Genomic DNA, 26,154 nt, shown 5'->3' on the forward strand with positions numbered 1-26,154 from the left:
TGCCCCTGTTGTCGCAATTTAATGTTACCTGAACAGATCCATGAAGCCGTCAGCTGTCATACATTGTAGCCTACACATATCATTTTTTAAGACTGTCCAAATACTTGAAAGATGACGTTAACCAATACTGGTATTGTACAAACGTGCACGCTAGCCATTGCCAATTTTACTCCGCAATATTGAATCGGAATATACTATTAATAAGTCGGACTCGTCTTAAGGATCGTCTTCTAAGTAGAGATCGAGAAAATCTCTTTCAGAGTCTTCTTCAGAGTCAGAAATACTCATCGCCTCCGCCGTGTCATCCTCGACTGAGGATGTAAGAAGTTGAGATGCCGAAGGGATTTGTTCAAGTGGAGGTAGACGTGTCTCAGCTGTCTCTACTTTGCTTGTTCCTGTTGCCGTCAAAGGCTTCAACGACATTGCAGAGACCAGTCCACAGAGTTTTATCACGCACACTCGACCAGAAGATGTAAAACAAACAGCTTTGTCTTCTTCAGGGGATACGGCCATGGTTAAAATGCTGTCCCGACCTTGTGTTACTCTTGCAAATCCAACAGCTTTCGACTCGGTAAGGTCCCACAGGAAAACCATACCATCAACACCGTAGGAAATAAGGTAACGATTTACTTTTAAAAATCGGCAAAACTCAATTCTACCAAGATGGCCGCGAAGAACTTGCTTGGAGGAATAGATATCGGAAGCTTGAAGACTGTAGACAAGAATTATGTCTGCGATGCAGCATACTAGAAACTGATCATCTAATGATACAGTGCAGTAGCTGAACTTGACAGAGTTGTAAGGCTTCCCGACTGCGAGTCTTGTAAGAAAGCGGCAGCTTTGTTCAGCGTACTGCCAGATCTCAATCTGGTACTCACCGCACAAGACTATTTCTCGTCTATTTGACGAAAGGCAACAACATTCTACATCCAGGAAGCCCTGGTGATTCGAAAGAAACCAAAAAAACTTCCTTTTGAACATCCCACAGGTAGAAATATGAATTGTTTCTGTTATCCTGGAGACAAAAGAAAAGTACGGTGTTGTCAGCTGAAAATGCAAAGTATGGAACCGTGGACTCGCATTTGGATTCAAATACTGAGTGTAGAAATTTTGCTCTAGATTCTGCAAAACTGTACAACTCTACCTTGGTTCCCTGGTGAATAGCAATTAGCTTTCCATCTGAGGAGAGGGCACAATTCTCCACACGGAGCGCCTGCAGGACCAGATTATGTCAACGACGACCCAGAAACAAAGGCGATGCCTTCTTTATCAGCAGAAGTCGTCATGTGCCATAACGTAACCATGGAGTCAGAACCAACAGATATAACAGTATCACTTGAAAGGAACATCGCTGCAATGGAGTTTCCTACAAATGAATTTTTTACAGGCGATACTGAAAGAAACTTGAAAGGACTGAATAAATTTGTCAAAAAGATGGCTCTTTCTTCGATGTCGCTACGAAACAAATAACCAACCTCCCTTTCTCTTTTAAAGTAGTTAAGGTTACAGCCCGTTACACTTGTGAGAACTGTCCCTGTCTGGAGAGATAAGGCATGCAGTGAGCCCTCACAGGAATATACAAGATATAGATTATCATTCGTAAAGGAAAAGCTCCTGCACTCTCTAATGGTGTGTTCTAGCTTTCCGTGATGAATAAAATAGGGATCTTGATTTCCTGTTTGCAAGGAAAGCAATTTCAGTGAATCACCAGCTTCGACTATCCATTTCGTTTCTGGTGACACACAAATACGAATTTCCCCGTTTAGTTCATAAACGAGATCCTGAAAACCTTTAGGAATATTTGTATAAACGCCAATCTTGAATGCCTCGTTGTGGAACTGTTTGAACAACCCAGTGGATACTAAACGTTTCCACTTCAGGCCCAGCTTCTCCAGCACCTCAGTCTGCGGTCTTAGTTTCTGCCAGGGCTTTTCCCTGAGGTTAACTTTCTGCCTTAAAACCAGCATCCACTCAAGCCCCAGCTCCTGATGCTTTCCCAGCGTCTGCTGCAGCTTACGCCACAACTTCAGCGTATGACTCCCCCTCCCGCTCCCCCTTCCACTCCCGCTCCCACTCCATCTCCCACTCCTGCTCCATGCGCACCCACTCCCATTCCGACCCACGCTTCCACACCCGCATCCGCACCCACTCCAGCTCTCGCTTCCGCTCCCGCTTCCGCTCCCACTCCCGCTCCCGTTCCTGCTCCCACTCCCACTCTCGCTTCCACTTCCGCTCCCACTCCTCCTCCATACGCTTCCAATCCATGTGCTCCGACTCCCATTTAAACGACCAATCCGACACCAACTTCCGTTTATGCTCCCACTCCTGCTTCCACTCGCACTCCTGCTTCCATTTTAACCTCCGCTTCCACTCTAGCTCCAACGCACGCCCGAAATAAAAACCACCAAGCAAAGCACAGCAAACAACAGTTACTGCAGCAATGTTACAAACTGACATGGCTTTCTCTATACCAGAACAACCCATTAGCAGTCCACATTCACTGTAAGCACAGGCAACATGGCACAAATAAGTGAACGGGTTGAGCTGAACACCCTGTGAAAATACTTGCTGTAACACAGGCATCCCAGTCTGTAGATCCCAAACCTGATAATTAAATATGCAAGGGTAGAGTTCAACCACAAGTTCTCGTACAGCTTTCAAGGATGATTCTTGACTAGAATCTGTTAATTCTTTAAGTCTGCAGCAGAAATGACAAGAAGAATCGCCCAGAACGAAAGTCTCACGAGCCTGACTCAAGTTTTTCCTCATTCCAAGACGTTCGAGCAAGCATTCGATTTGCACTCCTGGCACACGACACAGCACTTGTGGACAAAAACTGACAGTCATCTCATCATTTCGGCTTTGCTCAATCTCCTTCACAGCCCACAGAGCAAGTAAGTTAAACAAACAACACTTGTCTTGACAGGTACCTGGGTTGGACAAGAAACGGTCCTTTTCACGACAATGGATTGTCCATCACGAGTAAACACTCCCCATTTATAGATATGAGAATTCCCAGAGAAGTGAGGAAAGTCCTCGACAGATCCTTGCTCAACAGAAAACCACTTGTCGAGCCGTCCAAAAAATATGAACTTTCCGTCTGGAGAAAACTCCAACTGGGCAATCTCATCAATGAGATCGTCGCTTACTTCAAAGGGACCCTTCACAGTTTCTGCTGTAGCTGCATCAAAGAATAAGATAGACCGACCTTTTGCTCCGACCACTGTCCTCTTATCAGGAGATGCAGCAAAGCATTGCATGTCAGCTATTTTGGGGTCAGGAAAAGGATAAACATTCCACTCCAACCAAGGAGCGGACACTTGAGGAATCAAAAGTGTCTCTTGGACAACGTTTGAAGCGTTTCGTATACATGACTGTAAAAGATGTGGGCATTCTAAGAGAACAAGTACATTACTTTCAAGAACAAATAATATTTCTTTGAGAACCTCTTGTTTCTTTACCTCTTCGAAAGCAAGGCAGTCAGCTGCAAGCTTAAGATCTTCCAGCAGATGATAAATCTCAATTCTTCCGCTTAGCATCCTCCTCTCTATGAAATGATAACTTGTTAAGCAGCTAAAAACAGCTTTCAGGGAATCATTATCACCATACTTGCACAAAAAGCGAACCGCGACGCGGGAAACATAGTCCTTCAAATCGACGTCAATGGATGGGCATGTTGGCTGTGGTTCATTCACAGCAACAGAAGAGAATTTCATAAAAAATCTTTCTGAGGTACTCACCTGCGATCTTCTTGTCGATGAACAACTTCCGAGAAGCTTTGTTCTTGTCTGTCAGCCACGCTGGGACCAGATTGTGCAGGAAAGTTAATGTCTGATCAGATGTTCGTAACACCACAAATTGTGATACAGCATCGATCACTTGTTGCTCCTCGTGGTTTGATTTCTCTCTCTTTAGAATGTAAGAAATGATTGAAACAGGAAGCGGAGAAGGGGCTACGACGGCACAACCAAACAGCTTCTTGAAGAGATCATGTCCCACTTGACCATAGACGCGCGTAAAATTCTGCAGAAAAAAATCGTCAATATCCCCAGGGAAAAGATCGCTCAAATGGTTTAGTATCTTGCCTGAATCCACAGAAAGCTTGAGCTCTTCCACAATGTAATGTGCATACAAGAACAAGCCATGACACTTTCTTGCTATATCTTCTACCGTGCAAGACAATCGAGGAAAATCGATTCTCTTTTTCAGAAATGTTTGGATATCCTGCTCATGCTGCTGATAGAAGTTGTGTTGATCGCTGTTCCCAGCGCAAATTTTAACACAGGGATTGTACTTTTTCAATCTAAACTGCACTGAATCTTCAGGGCGACTGGTAATAAAGAACACAAGCCATTCGGGAAGCAGGGGAAAACGGTGCATTATAAGGTCAAGGAAATCTTCCCTGGACTCGTACTCTGTCTCATCTAGAGCGTCAATAATCACTAATTTTCTCTTCTGATTCAGGTTACACTTAGCCAGTGGCTCTTGTAATAATTTTGTAAACAGTTCCTGAATACCTAGTTTGGAATTGCCTAGCATTTTTCTTACGCCACCCTCCCCTCCCACAATAGTATTGTACTGACTATTGCATTCACAGAGTTGACAAGCAACAGTCCCCAGAAGATACCTGGGATCATTTCTTGTGCCATCGTTGTGACGGCAGAAGTAGGCAGCTCCTAAGTGTCCAGTCCTCCTCATGCGCTGTGCCAGCACTCCCGCCATAACACTTTTGCCAACTCCTGGATCGCCTAGGAGTACATACGCTCGGGAATCGCCTGGATCGTGGAACCAAGCATCAAAATCGTCAAAAAACCACTGTCTTGTATCTGAATCATGTCGTTTGGCAAAAAATGCAATGTCACCCTCAAAACTGGCGATCTCTGAAAACAACAGAAACGTTACATGATTAATTTCTGTTTTTCGCGTAGATTTGAAACCGCCTGTTTATTTCCGCATAAAAACTTGTCCCATTTTTAAGATTAGGGCAAATTTACGCACTGTGAAATAACAGTTGCATTTTCACGCCTGATTGTTTTCTGTGCTATTTTTTTCACGTCAGCTTGATAGAACTGAGAGATTTTGGGAAAACCTTTGTTTGGGTTTATCATAAATGGGACTACTCCTGTAGTGTTTTGTCCTGGCTCAAACGATTGAGTCGATATCTCTAAACTTATACTCTCATGAACTTTATAATTTTTATTTTGCACGGCAATAGAACGTCCAAAGCACGACAACAACAACAACAACAACAACAACGAAAAACATCTTACCAACGGACACGTTGTTGTGGTCCTGCTGGGACACTGCATTTGCTAGACCTTCATACGTTCGATTGTTCACTGGAAAAATTACAACTACACAGTCAAACTAACGTATATTTTTTCAGAGAAACCATCGTTTTTCATTCTCCTTAGCCTCATTTTAGTACATGTATAACAGATTTTGATTTCCAGTTGCTGCCAATAGGATAGTACATTTGCAGCTCCAAGTAATGAAATAAGCAATTCGTGGTTTTCCATGTTCTTTAATGTTCTTAAAAGTTAAAAATCACCGCGTAACTCAACAGTCAACGCACTCGGGCGCAGGGACTGTTCCCTTAATTCTTGATATATACAAGTTAGAATTTTAAACTATAGTGGACTGAGTAGAGTACAGTAAAGTAGACAACGGCGCTGGTAATGATAAATCTGCTTTACGTTAAAAGAACCCAGTCGATTTAACTTTGAAATTAAACTGAACTGAAATTGCTTCTCGAATTGCACTCCAGTCAGCCTAAAAATGTCACCGACATCTCTTAGATAATCAATCAAATGAATGCTTCACTGTGTATACTGTGACTGTGGCCAGCCCAGTCTGCGCGCGGTCAAGATTCGCGCCATTTTCGGTCACGTGACCAGTTTGTTTAACTAGCGTGGTCTTACAGTTTGACTCAAGTTTATCGAAGGATTTATCGCTCGTTTAGCGTGTTTTCCGTCCCTTTCGCGGTCCCAAAGGCTGGACAAGGTTAGCTGTGTTCTTTTACTTGTATCTTAGGTTTAGCTAGTTTCGTAATATTTTGTATTTCGGACTTTATTTCGTTGTATGTTATGTCGCTCGCTCGTGTATTCGCTTCGGTTGTTTAGTATTGTTATTATTTTACTTTATTTTAGTTTTACGGTTCCTGTTAGTTACCAGTAAAGACTTCCAGACAGATCAGCTATAACTACTTTGGTTCGTTTAACCTATGTCGGTAGTTACAGTAAAACTTGCTTGCACGAACTGAACTTCGAAGAATTCTTGAGTAGAATTTGGAAAATCCGGACGCGGATAGGGACTGTTGGATTAGAGTTTCGGATCGCTAGGTCAGATGGAATCGTTGGATACCCCTGGCCCCAGCTTAGTAATTGAAGATAATAGAAATTCAGCATCGTTTATGCCGAAGAATAATGAAGATGAGCTTGAAGAAGCCAAAGAAGATGTATCAGATCACATTGAAGACCCTGATGGGCTTGAAGAACCCAAAGAAACAGATTTGTTAGACCAAAATGAAGATAATGCCCGTCAGAAGAGTAAACGACCTCACACTTTGACCAAGAAGGGTCTGGAATACCAGTGGTTGATAAAAGAAAAGGATTTTCAAAGAGCTTTAAGAAGAATGAAGGACAAACTGCACAAACTTGACATGGATTGGATTGACATTTCAGACCCTCATATCCTCAGAAAGGAGAGATCAGACATAGAACAATTCAGACAATACTTGGTTAGGGCACAATCAGAATATGTATCATTGTTGACTGGAGATGAAATTCATCGTGTAGTGGAGCTATCAGCGTGTTTGAATAAGCAAGTAGTTGAACTGAGAATGAGAATTGGCGAGAAAATCTTCCAGCTGGAAAAAGAAGAATTGTGCTCCCGTACTAGTAAAAGATCATCCTACTCGAAGAAGACAGCCTCGACTCGTGTCTCAAAGGGATCAGCCTCGTCCCAAGTTTCCCTTCTTAAAATGAAGGCTCTAACTGAACTAGCCAAAAGAGAAGTTGAAATGAAGTTTGCACGAATAGAATCAGAAAAAAGGTTGGAAATGGAAAGAAAGAGGCACGAGATGGAAGAGATCCAAAAAATGAAGAGCTATGAGACTGCCAAGGCTGAAGTCGATGCCGTTACAAGGCTAGAAGATGAAGGAAAGGAAGAAAACCCAAATTTAGATGACCTAAAAGAGTTTCAGCTGAAGGATGATGAGAAAGAAGAGCGTGTACGTGATTATATATCTTCACTGCCAGACCTGAGATCTGTAGACAGCTTAATACCCTTACCAGACTCGTTCGTCCAAGGTAACAGAGCCCATCGTCGCACCCCTTCATCTCAGAAAGAAAAGGACACAGAGTTATCTAACGCAGACCAAATTCCCCAGGCTCCAGGCAAGGATCAGGGCAATTCAGCCGGTAAACAATTAGTCACACCACCCCATCTGCATGTCAACAGTTCAGCCACTCCTTACAGCACACCACCGACAATCCCTTATTGTCCTCCCACCATGGAATCACAGCAACATGGGATTGCCCAAGCAATAGCAAAGGGAATGGAAGCTGCGAGGTTGCCAACTCCTCACCTCTCAATTTTCAGTGGTAACCCCTTAGATTGGCCTACATGGAAAGTTTCTTTCGAAACTGTTATTGAAAAAAGGTCAATGAGCTCCAATGAAAAAATCCTGTACCTGCTACAGTATCTATCAGGCCCACCTAAGAAGATTGTTGAAGGATACCAGTTTCTTAAAACAGATGACGCCTACACTGAAGCAAAGAAATCTCTTGAAAAGCGATTTGGTCACCCCTCTGTAGTCGCAGAAGCATTCCGAAGAAAACTGGAAAATTGGCCAAAGATTCCTCCAAGAGATGGGATTTCACTGAGAGAATTTGCAGACTTCCTGAAAACATGTGAGCTGGCTATGCAATCAGTAGAAGATCTTGAAACCCTCAACAAGCAACACGGCAACAAGCAGTTATTGAAGATCTTGCCAAACTGGGTACATCCTAAATGGGGAGTTAAGGTACGAGACTACCAGACAAAGTATGGAGAAAACAAGTTTCCCCCGTTCTCGGCGTTCGTTAAATTTGTTACTGAGATTGCCGAGGTACAATGCCTGCCTGTCCTTACGAACTTGGACTCAAACTTTTCAGTGAAAGAAGAGAAGAGGAGAAATTTTCAAAGAAGAACTGAAAATCGTAAAAGCAGAGATGTAAATTCCCTGGCTACGCAAGTTAAAGGCCCTTCTGATTCCATGAACGGAAAGAAGAAAGCGTGTTATTGGTGTGGAAATGCATCCCATGAGTTAGAAATGTGCCAAGAGTTTGTCAAGAAACCCATCAATGAAAGAACCCAGTTCATCATTAGAAAGGGACTTTGCCTTCGCTGCCTAGTTCATGGTCATATGGCAAAAGAGAACAAGTGTGAAAAACTACTTAGTTGCGTAAGATGTAAGCAGAAGCATCCAACCTGCCTGCATGACAACAGGAGAGCACCTGAAGGTACAGATAGATCAGATAAAGCTACACCTGAAGCAGCAGTGAAATTTACAAATGCGGTTGATACAGAGAACTTGCAATGCAGTGAAAGTGATGCAACAGCGAACTGCACTAACATTTGCTCCATCAAAGGGCAACAGTCTGGTCAGGATCAAAGTTTAATCATCCCAGTATGGGTTTCCAGCGGCGAAAGGCCTCAAAATGATGTCCTGACTTATGCTCTTATTGATTCTCAATCCAATGCTACTTTTATCACCGAGAAGTTGAAACAAGCCTTAGAGGTCGACGGCGTAGCAAGTCACCTTCGTCTGTCAACAATGCATCAAGAAGATGAAGTAATTGAATGCAAGAAAGTTCAAGGTCTTAGTGTTACAGACTTAAAACGCCAGGTTCACATCCCCTTGCCAAAGGTCTACACAAGAGACAGCATTCCTTACAAACCCCATCAAATTCCAAAGCCAGAAGTTGCCATGCAGTGGGATCACCTAAAGTGTATTGCTGAAGAACTTATGCCATATAGAGAAGATGTACAGGTTGGAATATTGATTGGAACGAACTGCCCAAAGGCAATCAAACCGCGAGAAGTTATTCCTGGAGGAGATCACGACCCGTACGGCATAAAAACAGATCTTGGTTGGGGTATTGTTGGAAGAGTGTGCAAGTCAAATCCAGATGAAGACTTAGAACAACTTACAGAAAGTTGGGCCAACAAGATTGTAATCAATGAAGATGCCACATTTGCGATGGAGTCCCGAGCAAAGGAAATTGTAAATCCAGCTCAGATCAATGAGATGTTCGAAAGAGACTTCCACGAAAGAACAGAACTCAAAGGTTCATCAACCTTGTCAGTTGAAGATCGCACATTCCTGGAAATCTTAAATAAAGGGATCCACCAAAGGGAGGATGGGCATTACGAGATGCCGTTGCCATTGCGCTCTCTAGATGTTAAGTTGCCGAACAATCGATCGCAAGCATTGAGAAGGCTGTCTCAGTTGAAGGCACGATTTCAAAAAGATCCGAAGTATCACAGAGACTATGTTAAATTCATGGAAGAGATGATTGAAAAGTGCGCAGAAAAGGTTCCCTCTCAAGCCGAAACCGGTATCAACATTGGAGATGGCAAGATTAACTATGTCCCACACCACGGAGTCTACCATCCGAAGAAACCCAGCCAAATAAGAGTGGTTTTTGATTGTAGTGCAAAATACAAAGGCACATCCCTGAACAAGAACTTGCTCCAAGGGCCCGATCTGACAAACAATTTAGTGGGCGTACTCTGCCGATTCCGCCAGGAGGCTGTGGCTTTGACATGTGATGTACAAGGAATGTTTCACCAGTTCTTCGTAGACGAGACAGACCGAGATCTCCTCAGATTCTTTTGGTGGAAGCATGGAGATTTTAAGAATGAAGCGGAAGAGTATCGCATGAAAGTACACCTGTTTGGTGCTACTTCTTCACCTGGATGTGCAAATTTTGCTTTCAAAAGGGCCGCAGACGATGGCGAGAAAGAGTTTGGTTCAGAAGCCGCAGACTTCATGCGAAAGGATTTTTACGTCGACGATGGACTGAAGTCTGTAAAATGTGTTGACACTGCCACCAACCTTATTCAGAATTGTCAAGCCATGTGTGCAAGGGCAGGCCTGAGACTGCACAAGTTTAGCAGCAACAAGAAAGAAGTTATTCAAGCTGTTCCCCCCGAAGATCGTGCCAAGGGATTACAGGAACTAGATCTGACGAGAGACCCTTTGCCAATAGAGCAAACTCTCGGCGTTATGTGGTGCGCAGAGACTGACAGTTTACAATTCCGTATAGTCATTCAAGACCGCCCACTTACAAGAAGAGGCATCTTATCCACAGTTTGTTCGGTCTACGACCCCCTTGGGCTTGTAGCACCCCTAATCCTTACTGGCAAGCAGATATTACAAGACCTTTGTCGTGAAAATGCTGACTGGGATGACCCGATCAGTGATGAGCTAAGGTCAAGATGGGAACGATGGCGAAATGAGGTACGACTCCTTGAAGGTCTCAAGATACCAAGATGCTACAAACCTGAAGATTTTGGAGACATTAAGGCGGTCGAACTGCATCACTTCTCTGATGCAAGTCAAGCAGGCTATGGTCAGTGCAGCTACCTGCGCTTGTTGAATGAAAGCAATCAAGCCTATTGTTCCTTAGTTATGGGAAAAGCCCGCGTTGCTCCTCTGAAACCAGTGACCATCCCACGCCTAGAGTTGACGGCAGCCGTCGTATCAGTCAGAGTGAGTCAATGGCTTGTACCAGAGCTCGATTACGAAAACGTTACTGAGTTCTTTTGGACAGACAGCAAGGTAGTGATGGGCTACATAAGCAATGTGACCAGACGCTTTCACATTTTTGTAGCCAACCGCGTACAACAGATCCATGAGCATACCAAACCTCAACAATGGCAGTACATCAACACACATTCAAACCCTGCAGATGCTGCATCCCGAGGTCTTACGACCAAACAGCTCTTAAGTGATGATTCACAATGGCTTAGAGGCCCCAGCTTCCTGTGGAACTGTGGTCCTTATCGAGTCCAAGAAGAGAACACTCCAGAACCCTTAGATCCAAACGATCCAGAAGTCAAGGCGTGTACCCTCGTAACACAGAGCGACGAGAGCTATCCTAATTACTTTGAAACTGCCAGGTTGGATCGATTTTCCGATTGGTCTAGAGTGAGAAAAGCAGTAGCAGTGTGCTTGCGGTTTAAACGTCTTCTAAGAGAGAAAAGATTCCAGAAAACTGCAGTGGCTCAAACCAGTACAGCAGTGAAGAATAATGGCACAAGCTACCAACCTGTAGACATAGAAGAGATTGGTCAAGCTGAGATGGAAATAATTCGCTGCCTTCAGCTTGAACATTTCAAAGATGAAATCGAAGCTCTGTCCCTGCTGCAAGTGCATGGCGAATTCTCTGATAGACAGAAAGCCAAGCAAAGAAATCTCAACCTGAAGAAATGTAGCAGTCTTTATCGCCTAGATCCGTACTTAGACGTGAACGGTATCCTGCGTGTTGGTGGCCGACTGAGGAGGGCCAATATGCCCGAAGCTTCTAAGCATCCAATCATTTTACCAAGGCGATCACATGTTACAACCCTCATCCTACAGCACTGTCATGAAGCAATCAAGCATCAAGGTAGTGGAATGACCCACAACGAAGTACGACAACGTGGGTACTGGATCATTGGTGGCACGTCCGCTGTATCGAGTTTTATTTCAAAGTGTATCAAGTGCCGAAAGCTGCGTGGACCACTCGTGCAGCAAAAGTTAGCAGACCTCCCAGAAGATCGTGTAGATCCAGCCCCTCCATTTGCATACTGCGCAGTTGATTACTTTGGTCCATTTCTAATAAAGGATGGCCGCAAGAAGGTTAAAAGATACGGTGTAGTCTTCACGTGCATGGCGTCCCGTGCCATTCATCTCGAGTCTGCAAATACGCTAGACACCGACTCCTTCATTAATGCTGTGAGACGTTTTCAAGCCGAGCGTGGTCCAATCCGCCAGCTGAGGTCAGACCGTGGATCGAATTTCGTTGGCGCCCAGAGAGAATTGCAAGAAGCTCTGAACGAGATGGATGAAAACAAGGTACGCAGCACTTTGATTGAAGAGAATTGCGAATGGTTTTCATTCAAAATGAATCCACCCTCGGCAAGCCATATGGGAGGATCCTGGGAACGGCAAATAAGGACAGTCAGAAGTGTTCTCGCAGCACTGTTGGCAGTAAGTGGTCGTCAGTTGGACGATGAAAGCTTCCGTACGTTACTAAAAGAGATCCAGGCAGTAGTGAATTCCAGACCACTAGCCTTGAATGACATGTCTTCAGTTGATTCGCCAGAGCCGCTGACTCCAAATCACTTACTGACCATGAAAAGCAAGGTTCTAATGTCACCTCCAGGCATCTTTCAAAGAGAAGATATCTACCTTCGCAGAAGATGGAGAAGAGTTCAACACCTGACGAATGCATTTTGGGAAAGATGGAGAAAGGAGTTCCTTAGTACACTTCAACTTCGCAAGAAGTGGATCACACCCAAACGCAACATGGCAGTGAATGATGTCGTCTTGATGAAGGACGAAAATGCCCCAAGAAATGCTTGGCGTTTAGCAAGAGAAGTATTCCCAAGCAAGGATGGCCTAGTGAGAAAGGTTAAACTCGCCATGGCTGCTCGCAGTCTTGACAAGAATGGAAAGAGAATCGAGGCAGTACAGTTTCTTGATCGACCTGTCCATAAGCTTGTTCTTATCCAGGAAGGAGACCGGGAATTCCCCGACGAGGAGCCAGAGGAGCCACAAGTTAAGACAAGTACTGACTGAAGGAGCGGTATAGACGGAAGGAGCAGTACTAATCATAGGAACATTACTTACTGAAAAAGCAGTTTATTAATGTAGACCTGGAACTGTTATCTAGAAACTGCGAACTGATAGTTGATTTTGTTTCGCCGAATTATTATTTGAGTTTTGAGAATCGTTAGAACATTTGACTTTGTAAGGACAGTGGATTCCCACTGTGGGGAGCCATGTGACTGTAGCCAGCCCAGTCTGCGCGCGGTCAAGATTCGCGCCATTTTCGGTCACGTGACCAGTTTGTTTAACTAGCGTGGTCTTACAGTTTGACTCAAGTTTATCGAAGGATTTATCGCTCGTTTAGCGTGTTTTCCGTCCCTTTCGCGGTCCCAAAGGCTGGACAAGGTTAGCTGTGTTCTTTTACTTGTATCTTAGGTTTAGCTAGTTTCGTAATATTTTGTATTTCGGACTTTATTTCGTTGTATGTTATGTCGCTCGCTCGTGTATTCGCTTCGGTTGTTTAGTATTGTTATTATTTTACTTTATTTTAGTTTTACGGTTCCTGTTAGTTACCAGTAAAGACTTCCAGACAGATCAGCTATAACTACTTTGGTTCGTTTAACCTATGTCGGTAGTTACATATACACTTACCTTGGTTTTCTAAAACAGAAGCACAACTCAGTTTGTCTTCCACACGTGCAACTCGTTGTTGCACATCTTCCACATCAGTGTGCAAGCAATCCATTCTCTTCGACAGTTCTTGTTTAATGACCTCTTGTTCACGCTGTACACTCCTCACTCTTTCTTCCAGTTCCTCAAGACTTGTTGAAATCTCCTTTAGGGCCTGTGATACTCGTTCCCTAACCCCCTCCACTTCAAATGTCAACTGCTCTACATCTGTCTTCAGTATGTTAACATGCTGTTGTACCAACTTCAACAGATCAGGGTCCATAGTAGCATTCAAACACAGCATCGTGCCTTTAATAACAAACAAGGAAGCAAACTATCACCAACTTTATTTCACTTCTACGGCCACATTCCCACACGTTAGTTTCGAGATATGGGTCAGTCAGTCTACAGAATCCTTGCATTGAGACTTCTTGGGCGAGATGCTTCACTCTCCGCCCAGGCTCCAGTTGTTCAAAGGGTGGATAACGCTATGCACCAGATAAATTACTATCCGGTGGATAGCAAAGTAGGATTTGTTTGAGAGTTATCCACTGGATAGCGATTTATCCAGTACATAGCGTTATCCACCTCCACCCCCGTGGATAATTTTTTAAGGGTAGCCTAAAAACATGCTGGAGGGTGGGGAGAGGAGGAGGAGTCACTTCTGTGCTAGTCATGAACCGAAGAAAACTTCGACATTGTTGAAATGCCTTGCCAAACCTTGGGCAAGGGAAAGACTTCGCCAGCCTACCAGATCCTATCGCTGGGGTGGTGAGCTTAATTGAGGAATGAAAGTAAAACAGCAAAGATACTTTCACAAGCCAGATAGAAGCATGGATACAGATGAATTAAAGGCTAGAATCGAAGAAATTAGGGTTACTAATGAAACACCGATATTTTGCAAAAAGAGCGTTTCATAAACTTAAGAGCTTCAACTTAACGCAGGTTTGACCTGAGATAATTTACTGATATGGACTGAGACTAAAGGTAATGTGGGTTTCATGGAGATCCTAATGCATACGGGTACTATCACAGGTAGCCAAAGCTTAAGATACGACTGAAAATAAATAAAATGATCTGAAAAATTAATAAAATGATCTGAAATTATCAACTGCTTATTGTTTTATCTATCTTCTATTACATATTCATGTGAGCTTTGTTCTACGAGTGAAAATTAGCATAATATATGCTAATACTAAAATTGCTCTCAACTAACAAAGCGAAGCGAAAGGTCGCACACTCGAGCCGTCAGAATGCCGACCCATGTTCACAAAATGAGGTGTAATTCTCAAAGTTTGCCATTTCTCACCCAAAACGCCTCAAATTCATAGGCTACGATAATCATCCTGAAAATACATACCGAAAAATTGCCCAATGTTACATCCTTTCCCTGTTAAAATGACATTATTTCAGTGGTAAACCTCAACGAACCATCCGTGGCCCAAGTTCTTCTGCATTTAATCATATGCAATTTGGAACAACAAAAGCCACTTTCTAGGGGAGGTGTATGGAATTTTGTTTGTTTACTTCTCATCCCTGAGCTCATGAATATGAGGTCATCATGTGTTGCACGAGACATTCCGTACACCTCCCCTAGAAATAGTGGCTTTTGTGGTTCCAAATTGCATATGATTAAATGCAGAAGAGCTCGGGCCACGGATGGTTCGTTGAGGTTTACCACTGAAATAATGTCATTTTAACGGGGAAAGGATGTAACATTGGGCAATTTTTCGGTATGTATTTTCAGGATGATTATCGTAGCCTATTAATTTGAGGCGTTTTGGGTGAGAAATGGCAAACTTTGAGAATTACAGCTCATTTTGTGAACATGGGTCGGCATTCTGACGGCTCGAGTGTGCGACCTTTCGCTTCGCTTTGTTAGTTGAGAGCAATTTTAGTATTAGCATATATTATGCTAATTTTCACTCGTAGAACAAAGCTCACATGAATATGTAATAGAAGATAGATAAAACAATAAGCAGTTGATAATTTCAGATCATTTTATTAATTTTTCAGATCATTTTATTTATTTTCAGTCGTATCTTAAGCTTTGGCTACCTGTGGTACTATTTATACAGTGCAATGTTTGGAAAAGAAAAAGGTAAATGCAGAAATCGGGCACGTACCTTTCGTCTCCCATTCTTTTAATTCACTCAAAACATTTCCCTCAGTGGCAGGTAACAGACCCAGGGCTTTCACTAGCTGTTCCATCTCAGCAAACCTCTGCTGAAAGTTTAATGGATCCCAGTCACTGAACACACAGTGTGCCCAGGCATTTCTAGCTTTTCTGACATCACCAGCAGCACTCTGTACAGCATGAGAAAAGACTGGGACTTTACCAAGCAGAGCAAGCACAGCAGATGCATCACAGTGTTCATCAAACGCGTTAAACTTGGCCATGTGGTTCTCTACATAGAGCTTGGCAAAATCAACATGTGATGTCACCCGGCAGTCAAACAAGGAGTAATTGTATTTTCTACCTGACAGCCTGGGATGTGCATCATTACCATTGATGTTCTCGTACTTTAAGAATGTTAGCCAATTCTTCAGTCGCCCAAATGTGCTCTGAGTATGAATGCTGTGGCTGGTTTGAAGATTGCCATACTCCTTCTGAACTTCTTGTTCTACAAACGAACGTATTTGGGTCACGAGAACCTTACTGAGTGCAATTCCAAACACCAACCATCTTTTCTGGTTGTCTGTGACACCAACCAGAGTGGACCTAAAAAGAGTTCAGGTAATAATATATCTTTTAGTATTATTCACAAAGTGAAATCACACATTACAGCCACAAAAAATTTTGGATTGTTAAAGACCCTGGTTAAAGCTGTCATTCTGTTTAGGTGTTTTAAAGAAGTTTTAAAGTGCTTTTTGTAATAATTTATGCAGGTTTAGACTAAAGCATGCAAAACAAGAAAGACCAAACTAGTAAATCAAATTATTAAAATAAGTACATATTTTGTAACACCATCATAATGCAAACAATTAAGACACTATTTTGGACTAGAACCACTGGACACTCACGACTGACTACACTGTATGGTAGCAACATGTGGCAAATGCAGTATATGTATATATCTGGCTTTTATCATTACAAGTGTCTTGGTAACTAATGGAAATGACAATGCATAAGCTGAGCTATTAAAACTCTTACATTGTAATGCCAGTCATCTTTGATGAAGCAAAAAAACAAAGAAGTATGTACACTTCCATATTGTTGGAGTCAGGCTATGGAACATGGCAATATGATAGCTACCTCAGGTTGGTGGGTGTACACTGTACCAAGAACCTTGACAAGTGTAGGCCCTTTAAAGCTCCACACAACTCCCAACAAGGACCTTATTTATAATAAGTGGATGTAAAAAACCCAGCCAGTTTATGATGTTGAGGGACTTAGGTGATGGTGTGATGGAGTCTGTAAGACCTAGTGTACTGTATGTATGGGTTGAGGAGACTGAGAGTAGGTTAAGGCACAAAGAGATTGTTGGAAATGCCAGCAGGATCGTAGAGGGCTTGGCTAAAGAAGAAGCACATGGTGTTCTGAGGAGAATGAGTGAGTTTAAAATAAAGTTGAACCTCTCCTTACAGACACCTTCCTATTACGGACCATTTCTGATCGATGTCCCAACAAATTTCTCACATATTTTCTTTTTTTAAAAATCTCTATAATATGGACCCTCTCCACTACAGACAACAGACAGTAAATCTCGGCCCCAGGAAGCAAATTCATATAAACTAAATAATCTCTTTATTACAGACACGTTGGTGATCAGGTGATGATAATTTGTGTATGCAATAATACAATTTTTCTGCTTGCGGTTACCAAAACGACAACGCTTTATTCGCCTTAGATGTCTTCCGAATTGTACTTTATATTACTTTTTTGTATGCAGTATGGCATTGTGGATCATTTCATGTGAAAACGGTGATTCGTATACAGTAAATTAAATGCAGCTGAGATGTACAAGGTAGTACTCTACTCATAGACGGTGTCTCAACACTGGATATTAATCGGTATAGATGCAGTTAAAAGACGAGTGTGGGCATGTTTTTAGCTACGTATACTGAATACTTCTAACTGTCTGCGGAGTCATAAAAATGACCTCATCATGTGACCTCTATAATACGGACACCTCTCTAACATGGAAACTCTCTCATGCCCCTTTGGTGTCCGTATGAGGTTTGGCTGCAAGAGGTAGCCCTTTTTTTAAACAAGTAGCCTAGCACTCCCCTAGTGGCACCTTATTGGTGCTACTCAGCCAGGGCTGCCTATGCACAGAACGCTCATCCAGGAATGATGGAGGTACTTGAAGCAGTGTGTTCATTGTGACCAGGTTCACAAAAAAACGTGACACTGCATTTTTAGTATAAATTTAGAATTACAGTTTAGTAGAAACTATTTCCTTTCTTTACTGAATCAACCCACATAATCTAACCACACAGGATTTACATCATGAATTTCCTATATGTCACACCACCACACCTTGTATTAGAATCATAAGAATTTCCTTCTATTGTTTGTTTCCTTATAAAAGAAGTGCAGTTAGTTAGTTAGTTTAATTCAGTAGTTCAAAGTGTTCAAGACCTGCACTTACAAGCTGAGGACCCCTTGGTCAAGTACAGTACTATTCCTTGTGACCTAAGTCAGTGATTCATTTCACTCAGGATTTTGTTTGCAATCACCCTTTTTCTTTTTGTGTTTTGCTGCAGCCGCAATGGCTGCAAGCAAAACACATTGAGAGCTGAAGTTTGTGCCGTAAGGACCGTAAGGTGTAAGGTGTAAGTGCCGTAACAGAGGAGAAATCTGAACTACCGATGTCAATCAAATCCATGAACAAACAAAATCGAAACCAATGAACCGTAGCGCTGATCGCATTCGAAGTTACGGGCCAAAGTATTCGAACGCAAACCACGTTGGACACGTTGGAAAACAGAAAACCGATTTAAAAGTATATCGCATTGGGAAAGAAAACAAACTGTGGCGCGACCACTCCAGTTTTATGAGAAAATTATTCTGCAGTTTTCATCATTTACGAAAAGAGCGAAGACTTGGAACCTCGCCGAAGGTCATAAATATTTTCTCCAAAGGACCGGTTAGTGCACAGTTTGTAAACTTTCGCTTTGAAAATAAACTTACCCTCACCTTGTCTACACTGTCTACAGCATACTAGTACTGTATTAACTCTGAACTTCATATTTTAAAATAAAATGTATGAACGTGTAACTTGTCACGCAAAGACAGCTGGAAAGGAATATACCATGCTGGTAGGCTGCACCGCTAATTGTAGCTGTATTCGAGCTATATAAAAGACAGCTAGAAACGAATTAATACTAGTAACATCACAATGGGAAAGAAACTTATTCAGTGGTTCACACCGTCGAAAACAAAGAAATATTAAAGGAAGTTCTCATTCACCAGATTCACTGCATCAGATGCAACATTCGTCAGTTCGTGTTTAAATGCGTGGCGACCAGTTTGTTTACTAGTTATTAAAAAATAATACGGTCTTCATTTAATAAACAGTTCATCCTTAAATTTCAGCTTTTCTACGACTGACAGGTAGGTACTATAGTATAAGCCCCGCTAAAATAGCTGGAAAGGGAAAGTTTTTTGAAAAATGAATTTTTGACTGCCAGACGCGCTGGCGCCACATGTTTATTTTGTGAAGATTAATTAAACGCCGTGAAAAATAGAATTTGATGTCCAGCGAGCCACTGCATCTTCGGCTACGCAGTCCTCAGTGAATCCTCCAACTTCACAAATTTCTAAAACTTTAAGAAAACGAACTTTCGCAGAATCAAAAATTGGTCCTTATCGATCTTCCGATCTTGTTGTGAAGACACTGAAATTCGACGAGTGTTCATGCGTGAAGGGATGACTGACGAATGATAATAATTATTTGTAAACTTTCGCTTTCAAAATGAACTTTGCGTTACGTTCAACGCCGTCTTTCTGTTGTTGTACGCCGGTGCGCGTGCGATTATTTATAATTTCTGAATTTTGCATATTTAACTCAGTAATTATGAGCCGGTTTCCGTGTAACAGGAGAATGGAGAAATCGGAACCAATCAAAGCGAAGAACTTACTAGTACTAAATCGGAACCAATCAAAGCGATGAACAGCAACAGCTTATCGTACAGTACGAGAGCTGATCGAATCCAGCGTTGTTTGATCGGTGTTTTAAAGGTGTTTTTCTTGAAACAGCTCATCTGAGGTTAAGTCCTGTCGACGCTGCGAACGCTGCCTGTTTTGGTAAGTAATTTAACTTAATTTATAAGATGAATCTCGCTCGAGTTGTAAATGTTCTTTACCACAGCTTTCAGAGTGTGTTTCACGTCAATCGAATGAAAGGTTTCGAACGTAATTCTCTACTTCCAGACCGAAGTATTCGAGGGCAACTTGCGACGCCAAACCACCGAATGATCACCCGTCTGCAGAAGCAAAAGCTTAAGCCCGCCAAGAGATTCAATGAGCCTTTTTGGAGGACATATTTTGAGCCTCTTATTATGAGGATGTATGAGCCCGTTTACGGGATGAATGAGCCTCTTCGGAGGATATATGAGCCTCTTATTATGAGGATAAATGAGCCCGTTTACGGGATGAATGAGCCTCTTCGGAGGATATATGAGCCTCTTATTATGAGGATAAATGAGCCCGTTTACGGGATGAATGAGCCTCTTGAAAAGAGGATAAAAAAGCCCATACTAAATGGGATAAATGAAGCCCAGAGGGGCATGCACGCAATGTGCTATAGCAATGTGCAAAGTGCGCCTTTCATTCACCTCACGCCATTGAAAGCTGTGGTAATCTATTATAAGAACGAAAACTATGCTTCAAATTCAAATGTTAATCAGTGTCAAACAAACTATAGTTTAAACGAAGCTTGTGATATGCTACCCGTCAAAATAGCAAAATTGCCATCTTCATGTAGATCAACTGCTAGAAAACTGTCAAGGCAGTCAAAAACTAAACGAGTTCGACACCGTGAGCCTTCTAGAATTTCACTTTCCACACTAGTGCGAAGATTAAGACGAAGAAAATTACGAAATAAAGTGAAAAGGATTTTAAGGAAAAATACTCCAACTTCATCCATTGTGCACAAGTTGACGAATGATTATAAAACCTGGTATGTTAACTTTATTTCCAGAAGTGATAACTTTTTTAGCAGTTTTTTTAGACCTTTTAAGAAGAGTACCCTAAAAAAGAAAACATTTTCTTGTACTTCAGACGATACATATAACTTTAGAATGAAATGCTTTTCTTCTGAAAAATATTGTGTGTCTAGAAAGAAACTGTTGTTGGCAGGCGATGTCGAATTAAATCCAGGCCCCATTCAAAATCAGCAGAGCCAAGTTATACCATTAGTATCTTGTACTGCATTAGTCTCATGTAATGAACTGTTGCAATTAAGATTACAGCAGCGAGGGTTAAGACCATTTGATGTTGGTGGATCTGGGGATTGCTTTTTCAAAGCCGTTTCTCATAAGCTGTATGGTGACCCAGGTTTTCACCTAAATGTTCGTGCTGCTGGTATTGAATACATGAGAGAAAACCCTGAGAGATTCATTGAAAGTAACACAGAGCATTCCTGGTTACATTATGTGACTCAAATGTCAATGCCTGGTACATGGGCTGATGGTCTTATTATACAAGCTGTTGCAGACCAACTTTCTCTAAAAATTTTTATTGTAGAATCACGTCTTGATTTTGCAGAGTTAAATGTAGTAGAAGCAGTTGATCCACAACAGGAAATAAGAGAAATTTGTTTGGGCCATATAGATGAAACTCATTATGTGTCAACATTACCAGCAGTTGTAGAGTCAAACATCTGTGAAACACAATGCAGCACTTCAAAAGTGTTGGATAAAAATGTCTCCCTGGACAATAATTATTTACTTGAAACAAATGCTACAAGGAAGAGTAATGCTGACATGTCAGAATGTAATGCTAAGAAACCTTCTGGTTATATGAGAGATTACAGGCAAAAAAGAAAACAGAATCAATCAACTGCAGAAAAACAGAAAAATACAGCTTACAGAAGGGAATACATCAGAAAGAAAAGGGCTAAACAAAACAAAGAAAATACTGAGGATAAGCAAAAATACAATACTTATATGAGAGAATATAGGCAAAAAAGAAAACAGAATCAATCAACTGCAGAAAAACAGAAAAAGGCAGCTTACAAAAATACAGAGGATAAGCAAAAAAACAATGCTTATATGAGAGAATATAGGCGAAAAAGAAAACAGAATCAATCAACTGCAGAAAAACAGAAAAAGGCAGCTTACAAAAATACAGAGGATAAGCAAAAAAACAATGCTTATATGAGAGAATATAGGCGAAAAAGAAAACAGAATCAATCAATTGCAGAAAAACAGGAAAAAAATGCTCAGAGAAGGGTATACATGAGAAAGAAAAGGGCTCAACAAAACAAAGAAAATACTGAGGATAAGCAAAAATACAATACTTATATGAGAGAATATAGGCGAAAAAGAAAACAGAATCAATCAACTGCAGAAAAACAGGAAAAAAATGCTCAGAGAAGGGTATACATGAGAAAGAAAAGGGCTCAAAAAAAGAAAGAAAATACTGTCAATGTTCAATTTCAGCAAACTGAATCACAACCTCAATTGCAAAATTTGATCTCCAAGTTTCATGATATTGTTTCCAATGGACCACTGTATATATGCAGTTGCTGTGATCAGTTATGGTATAAACATAGTGTATCTCATGCTTTATCTTTAAGAAACCATAATCCTGGTGTTGGCAAATATCTTCTAGACAAAAAAAGTGTGGATAATCTAGAATGGCTGTGCAAATCATGCCATAATTATTTAACAAAGAACAAAGTTCCACCATGTGCGTCTGCTAATGGAATGCAATTTCCAACAAAACCTACTTTTTTTGATCTGAATGAGCTGGAGTGTAGACTGCTTGCTCCCAGATTAGCATTTCAAAAACTCATGCAAGCTCCAAGAGGACGACAACTGAAAATCAATGGAAACATTGTTAATGTTCCAGCTGATATCACAAGTACAATATCTATGTTGCCTAGATTACCAAATGAAGCTGGAACAATTAAAGTGAACCTCAAGAGAAAATTGCAGTACAAAAGTTCAGCATTGTCATTAAATGTAAGACCTCATAAAGTGGTAGAAGCAGCCAACTGGCTTGTAAATAACAGCAGTCTGTATAGAGAAGAAGGAATTACAGTGAATCAAAATTGGCAAGAAAATATTGCTACTTTTATATTAGATGAATTTGATAACGAGGAACATGAGGAATGTTCTCAACATTCAAATAGATCAAACACAGTAAATGAAGAACAAAATGATGAAGAAGAGTGGAGTGAGGATGAAGCAGAAATGCCTGCTGGAGTTACAGATACTTTGTTAACTGCTACAGATTTCATGGAAGAGAATGAACGTCAGTACATTCTTAATGTTGCACCAGCTGAAGGCAGCAGACCTATAAGTGTGTTTAGAGATAAGTACTCAGAAGAGTTAGCATATCCTGGCATATTCTTAGGCGAAAAGCGGCCGGAAAATGACAATAGGCATACCCCTGTTCACTATAGTGACATTTGTAAATCAGAATTACGACGATCAGACCGCAGAGCTGCTAAGTGTGTCGAAAATATATTCTTTAAAACAAAGAAATTGCAAATGAAAAATATACTGGGAAAATCTCAAATTGCACTGAGGAAATGCCCACGTGGTAACAATAGAACACTGAAAGCTGGACAATTAAAGAAAGAAGGTGCTTTAGAAAAATTAATCCACCATGATGAGGGCTTTAAGTTTCCAAGAGCTTTAAGAGGTTCTCCTCCATATTTTGAAAAGGCTAAAAAAGACATATTTGCAATGATAAGACAATTGGGTCCAGCCTCACTGTTTTGTAGTTTCTCATCTGCAGAAACACAGTGGGCTCATCTACTGAGAATTCTTGGAAAGCTTGTTGATAACAAGGAATATACTGACACCGAGTTAGAGAACTTAAACTGGGAGGACAAGTGTAGGCTAATTCAAAGTGATCCAGTCACTTGTGCCCGTCATTTTGACTACCAAGTAGGTCAATTTCTGCACAAGTTCCTTATGAACCCTCTTTTGCCACCTTTAGGCAAAATAGATGACTGGTTTTATAGAGTTGAGTACCAACAGAGGGGCTCTCCTCACATTCATATGCTGATATGGCTGGAAGACGCACCAGTCTTTGGAGTAGATTGTGATGATAAAGTGACAGCATTTATTGATAAAATAATAAGTTGTGAAAGACCAACTGATAATCCTGAATTGCCAAAACTTGTTAATAGGCAAATCCACAGGCATTCACACACATGTAGGAAAAAGAGGAAGACCGAATGTCGTTTCAATTATCCACAGCCACCAAGAATGAGATCAACAAAAATTCTTTATCCTCTTGACAGTAGTGTGCAGGAAAGGGACATTAAGCACCACAAAGAAACGTGGAAAACAATAAAAAAACAATTGAATGATATGAAAGAAGGTGATGATATATCATTTGACCAACTGCTACTAAACTTGAACATGACTGAACAAAATTATATCCTTGCTGTAAGATCAAGCCTTAATACCCCCACAATATTTTTGAAAAGACAACCAAATGAATTAAGAATCAATAATTATAATCCTGCTTGTCTTCTTGCGTGGAGAGCTAACATGGACATACAGTTTGTTCTTGATGTGTACGCATGTGCTATGTACATTGTCTCATATATCTCTAAGGCACAAAAAGGAATGAGTGAACTTCTGCGAACTGCCTGTGCTGAAGCTAGAAAAGGGAATTCTAGTATTAAGCAACAAGTAAGAGATATTGGAAACAAATTTTTGAATAATGTTGAAATCAGTGCACAAGAAGCTGTCTATATTGTACTACAGCTGCCAATGAGAAAGTCTTCGCGTGAAGTTATATTCATTAATACTTCACCTCCTGAAGACAGAGTTGAGCTTTTGAAGCCTATAACTGATATCAAAGAAATGGAAGATGACTGTGAGGATATCTATTCTGGTGGTTTGTTAAAGAGATATACAAAGCGTCCTGTTGCCCTTGAACATGTGACACTAGCAGATTGGGCTGCATGGTATGACCGTAGCAAACAATATGTTAAGAAGTCTTTTGACATTGATGTTGATAATCTGCCAATAGAGGCGGGCACTGATGATCAGAAGAATGATGATGATGATGATTACACTTGTGATGTAAGTCTCAAATCTCAGAAATACAACAAGCGATCAAACGCAAGAATTATTAGAAGTGTTTGCTTCAATAAAGAAGTTGATTCAGAGAAGTACTATCGTGAACTTCTCATGTTATTCACATCATGGAGAAATGAAGCAAAAGACTTAATTGGCAATTGTTCATCTTATCAAAATCACTTCTGTCTTCTGAAAGACAAAATAGAAGATCAAATGAAACAATATGCCATTTGCAGTGAAAACCTCGATGAGATTCAAGAACAATTAAATAGAGCTGTTGATAATGATGATTATTATGACCAGATTGCACCAGTTACACAAAATGCAGAGTATCAAGATGAGAGTCAGGGCATGCAAGACCTTCATCCAGATTTTAATGAAAGTTATGATTTGTCTGATGACATTGGTATTCCTTCTACTTGTTCAAACAGTGAACAACTTATACTTAATGAGATGCAAGATCACGAGTATAGACAGATGGTTCAGTCATTGAACAAAGAACAAAAGGAATTCTTTTATCACATTTTACATCTTATTAAAACATCAGATGAACCATTCTACAACTTTCTTAGTGGTGGAGCAGGTGTAGGAAAATCTTATGTTACTAAAGCACTATATCAAGCAGCCCTAAAGTATTACAATACTAGAGCTGGTGATGACTTTCATCAGGTCAATATGTTATTACTAGCTCCTACTGGTAAAGCAGCTTATAATATTAAAGGAAATACAATACACAGTGCTCTGGCAATACCAGCAAGCCAGTCTCTTAAGAATTACAAAAATCTTGATTCTAGCAGACTTAATACTCTGAGATCTCAAATAGGTGGTGTCAAGCTTATTTTCATCGATGAAATATCCATGGTGGGAAATTCTATGTTTCACATACAGATTAACAATAGACTTAAAGACATCAAAGGCAGTAAAGAAGACTTTGGTGGTGTCAGTATAATTGCAATTGGTGATTTGTTTCAACTACAACCTGTTATGGATGGATATATATTTAAACATTTGGACAATTCAGAATATAGCATACTTTCACCAAACCTGTGGCAACAACATTTTGCAATGTTTGAGCTTCAAGAAATAATGAGGCAGAGAGAAAGTAAAGTGTTTGCTGAAATTTTAAACAGGTTAAGAGAAGGTAAACATACCCAAAGTGACATATTAAAAATAAAGGAACGCATGATTCGATTTAGCATGTCACATAGCTATCCAATGAATGTACCACATTTATTCTTTCAAAATGCCATGGTCAATGAATTCAATGATAGAGTTCACCGTGCAGCACCAGGTGAGAAGTATACTATCAATGCACAGGATAGTGTCATAGGAGCTACATCTGCAGAGCTTCGAGATAAGATTATGAAACAAATACCACACGACCCTAGGAAAACAAAGCAAATAATTTGAAACCTTCAGCTAGCAGAAGGAGAAAGAACAGAACTAGCAATGAATGTACGGACAGA

General features: G+C 41.0%; 1 protein-coding gene and 1 pseudogene across 2 annotated transcripts in view; one reads left to right on the forward strand and one right to left on the reverse strand.

Annotated features, from left to right (window-relative positions):
• Positions 1–180: 180 nt before the first annotated feature.
• The window catches only part of LOC144651346 (uncharacterized), a 37,385-nt pseudogene continuing 11,411 nt past the window's right edge, over positions 181–26,154 (reverse strand). The window contains exons 3-7 of the transcript XR_013570297.1: positions 15,598–16,193; positions 13,454–13,780; positions 5,271–5,339; positions 2,360–4,880; positions 181–1,911 (exon numbers count right to left, since the gene is read on the reverse strand). The product of XR_013570297.1 is annotated as an uncharacterized LOC144651346 (transcript). The remainder of the gene's footprint in view (positions 1,912–2,359; positions 4,881–5,270; positions 5,340–13,453; positions 13,781–15,597; positions 16,194–26,154) is intronic.
• Positions 20,578–26,098, forward strand: LOC144651181 (uncharacterized). Its single transcript, XM_078511075.1, has one exon. The coding sequence runs from the start codon at positions 20,720–20,722 to the stop codon at positions 26,096–26,098; it is 5,379 nt and encodes a 1,792-aa protein (XP_078367201.1). The 5' UTR covers positions 20,578–20,719.

The sequence above is a fragment of the Oculina patagonica genome, chromosome 4 (genome assembly GCF_052425735.1).
Source record: "Oculina patagonica isolate OP01 chromosome 4, crgOcupat, whole genome shotgun sequence".
In the NCBI taxonomy this organism is placed as follows: domain Eukaryota; kingdom Metazoa; phylum Cnidaria; class Anthozoa; order Scleractinia; family Oculinidae; genus Oculina; species Oculina patagonica.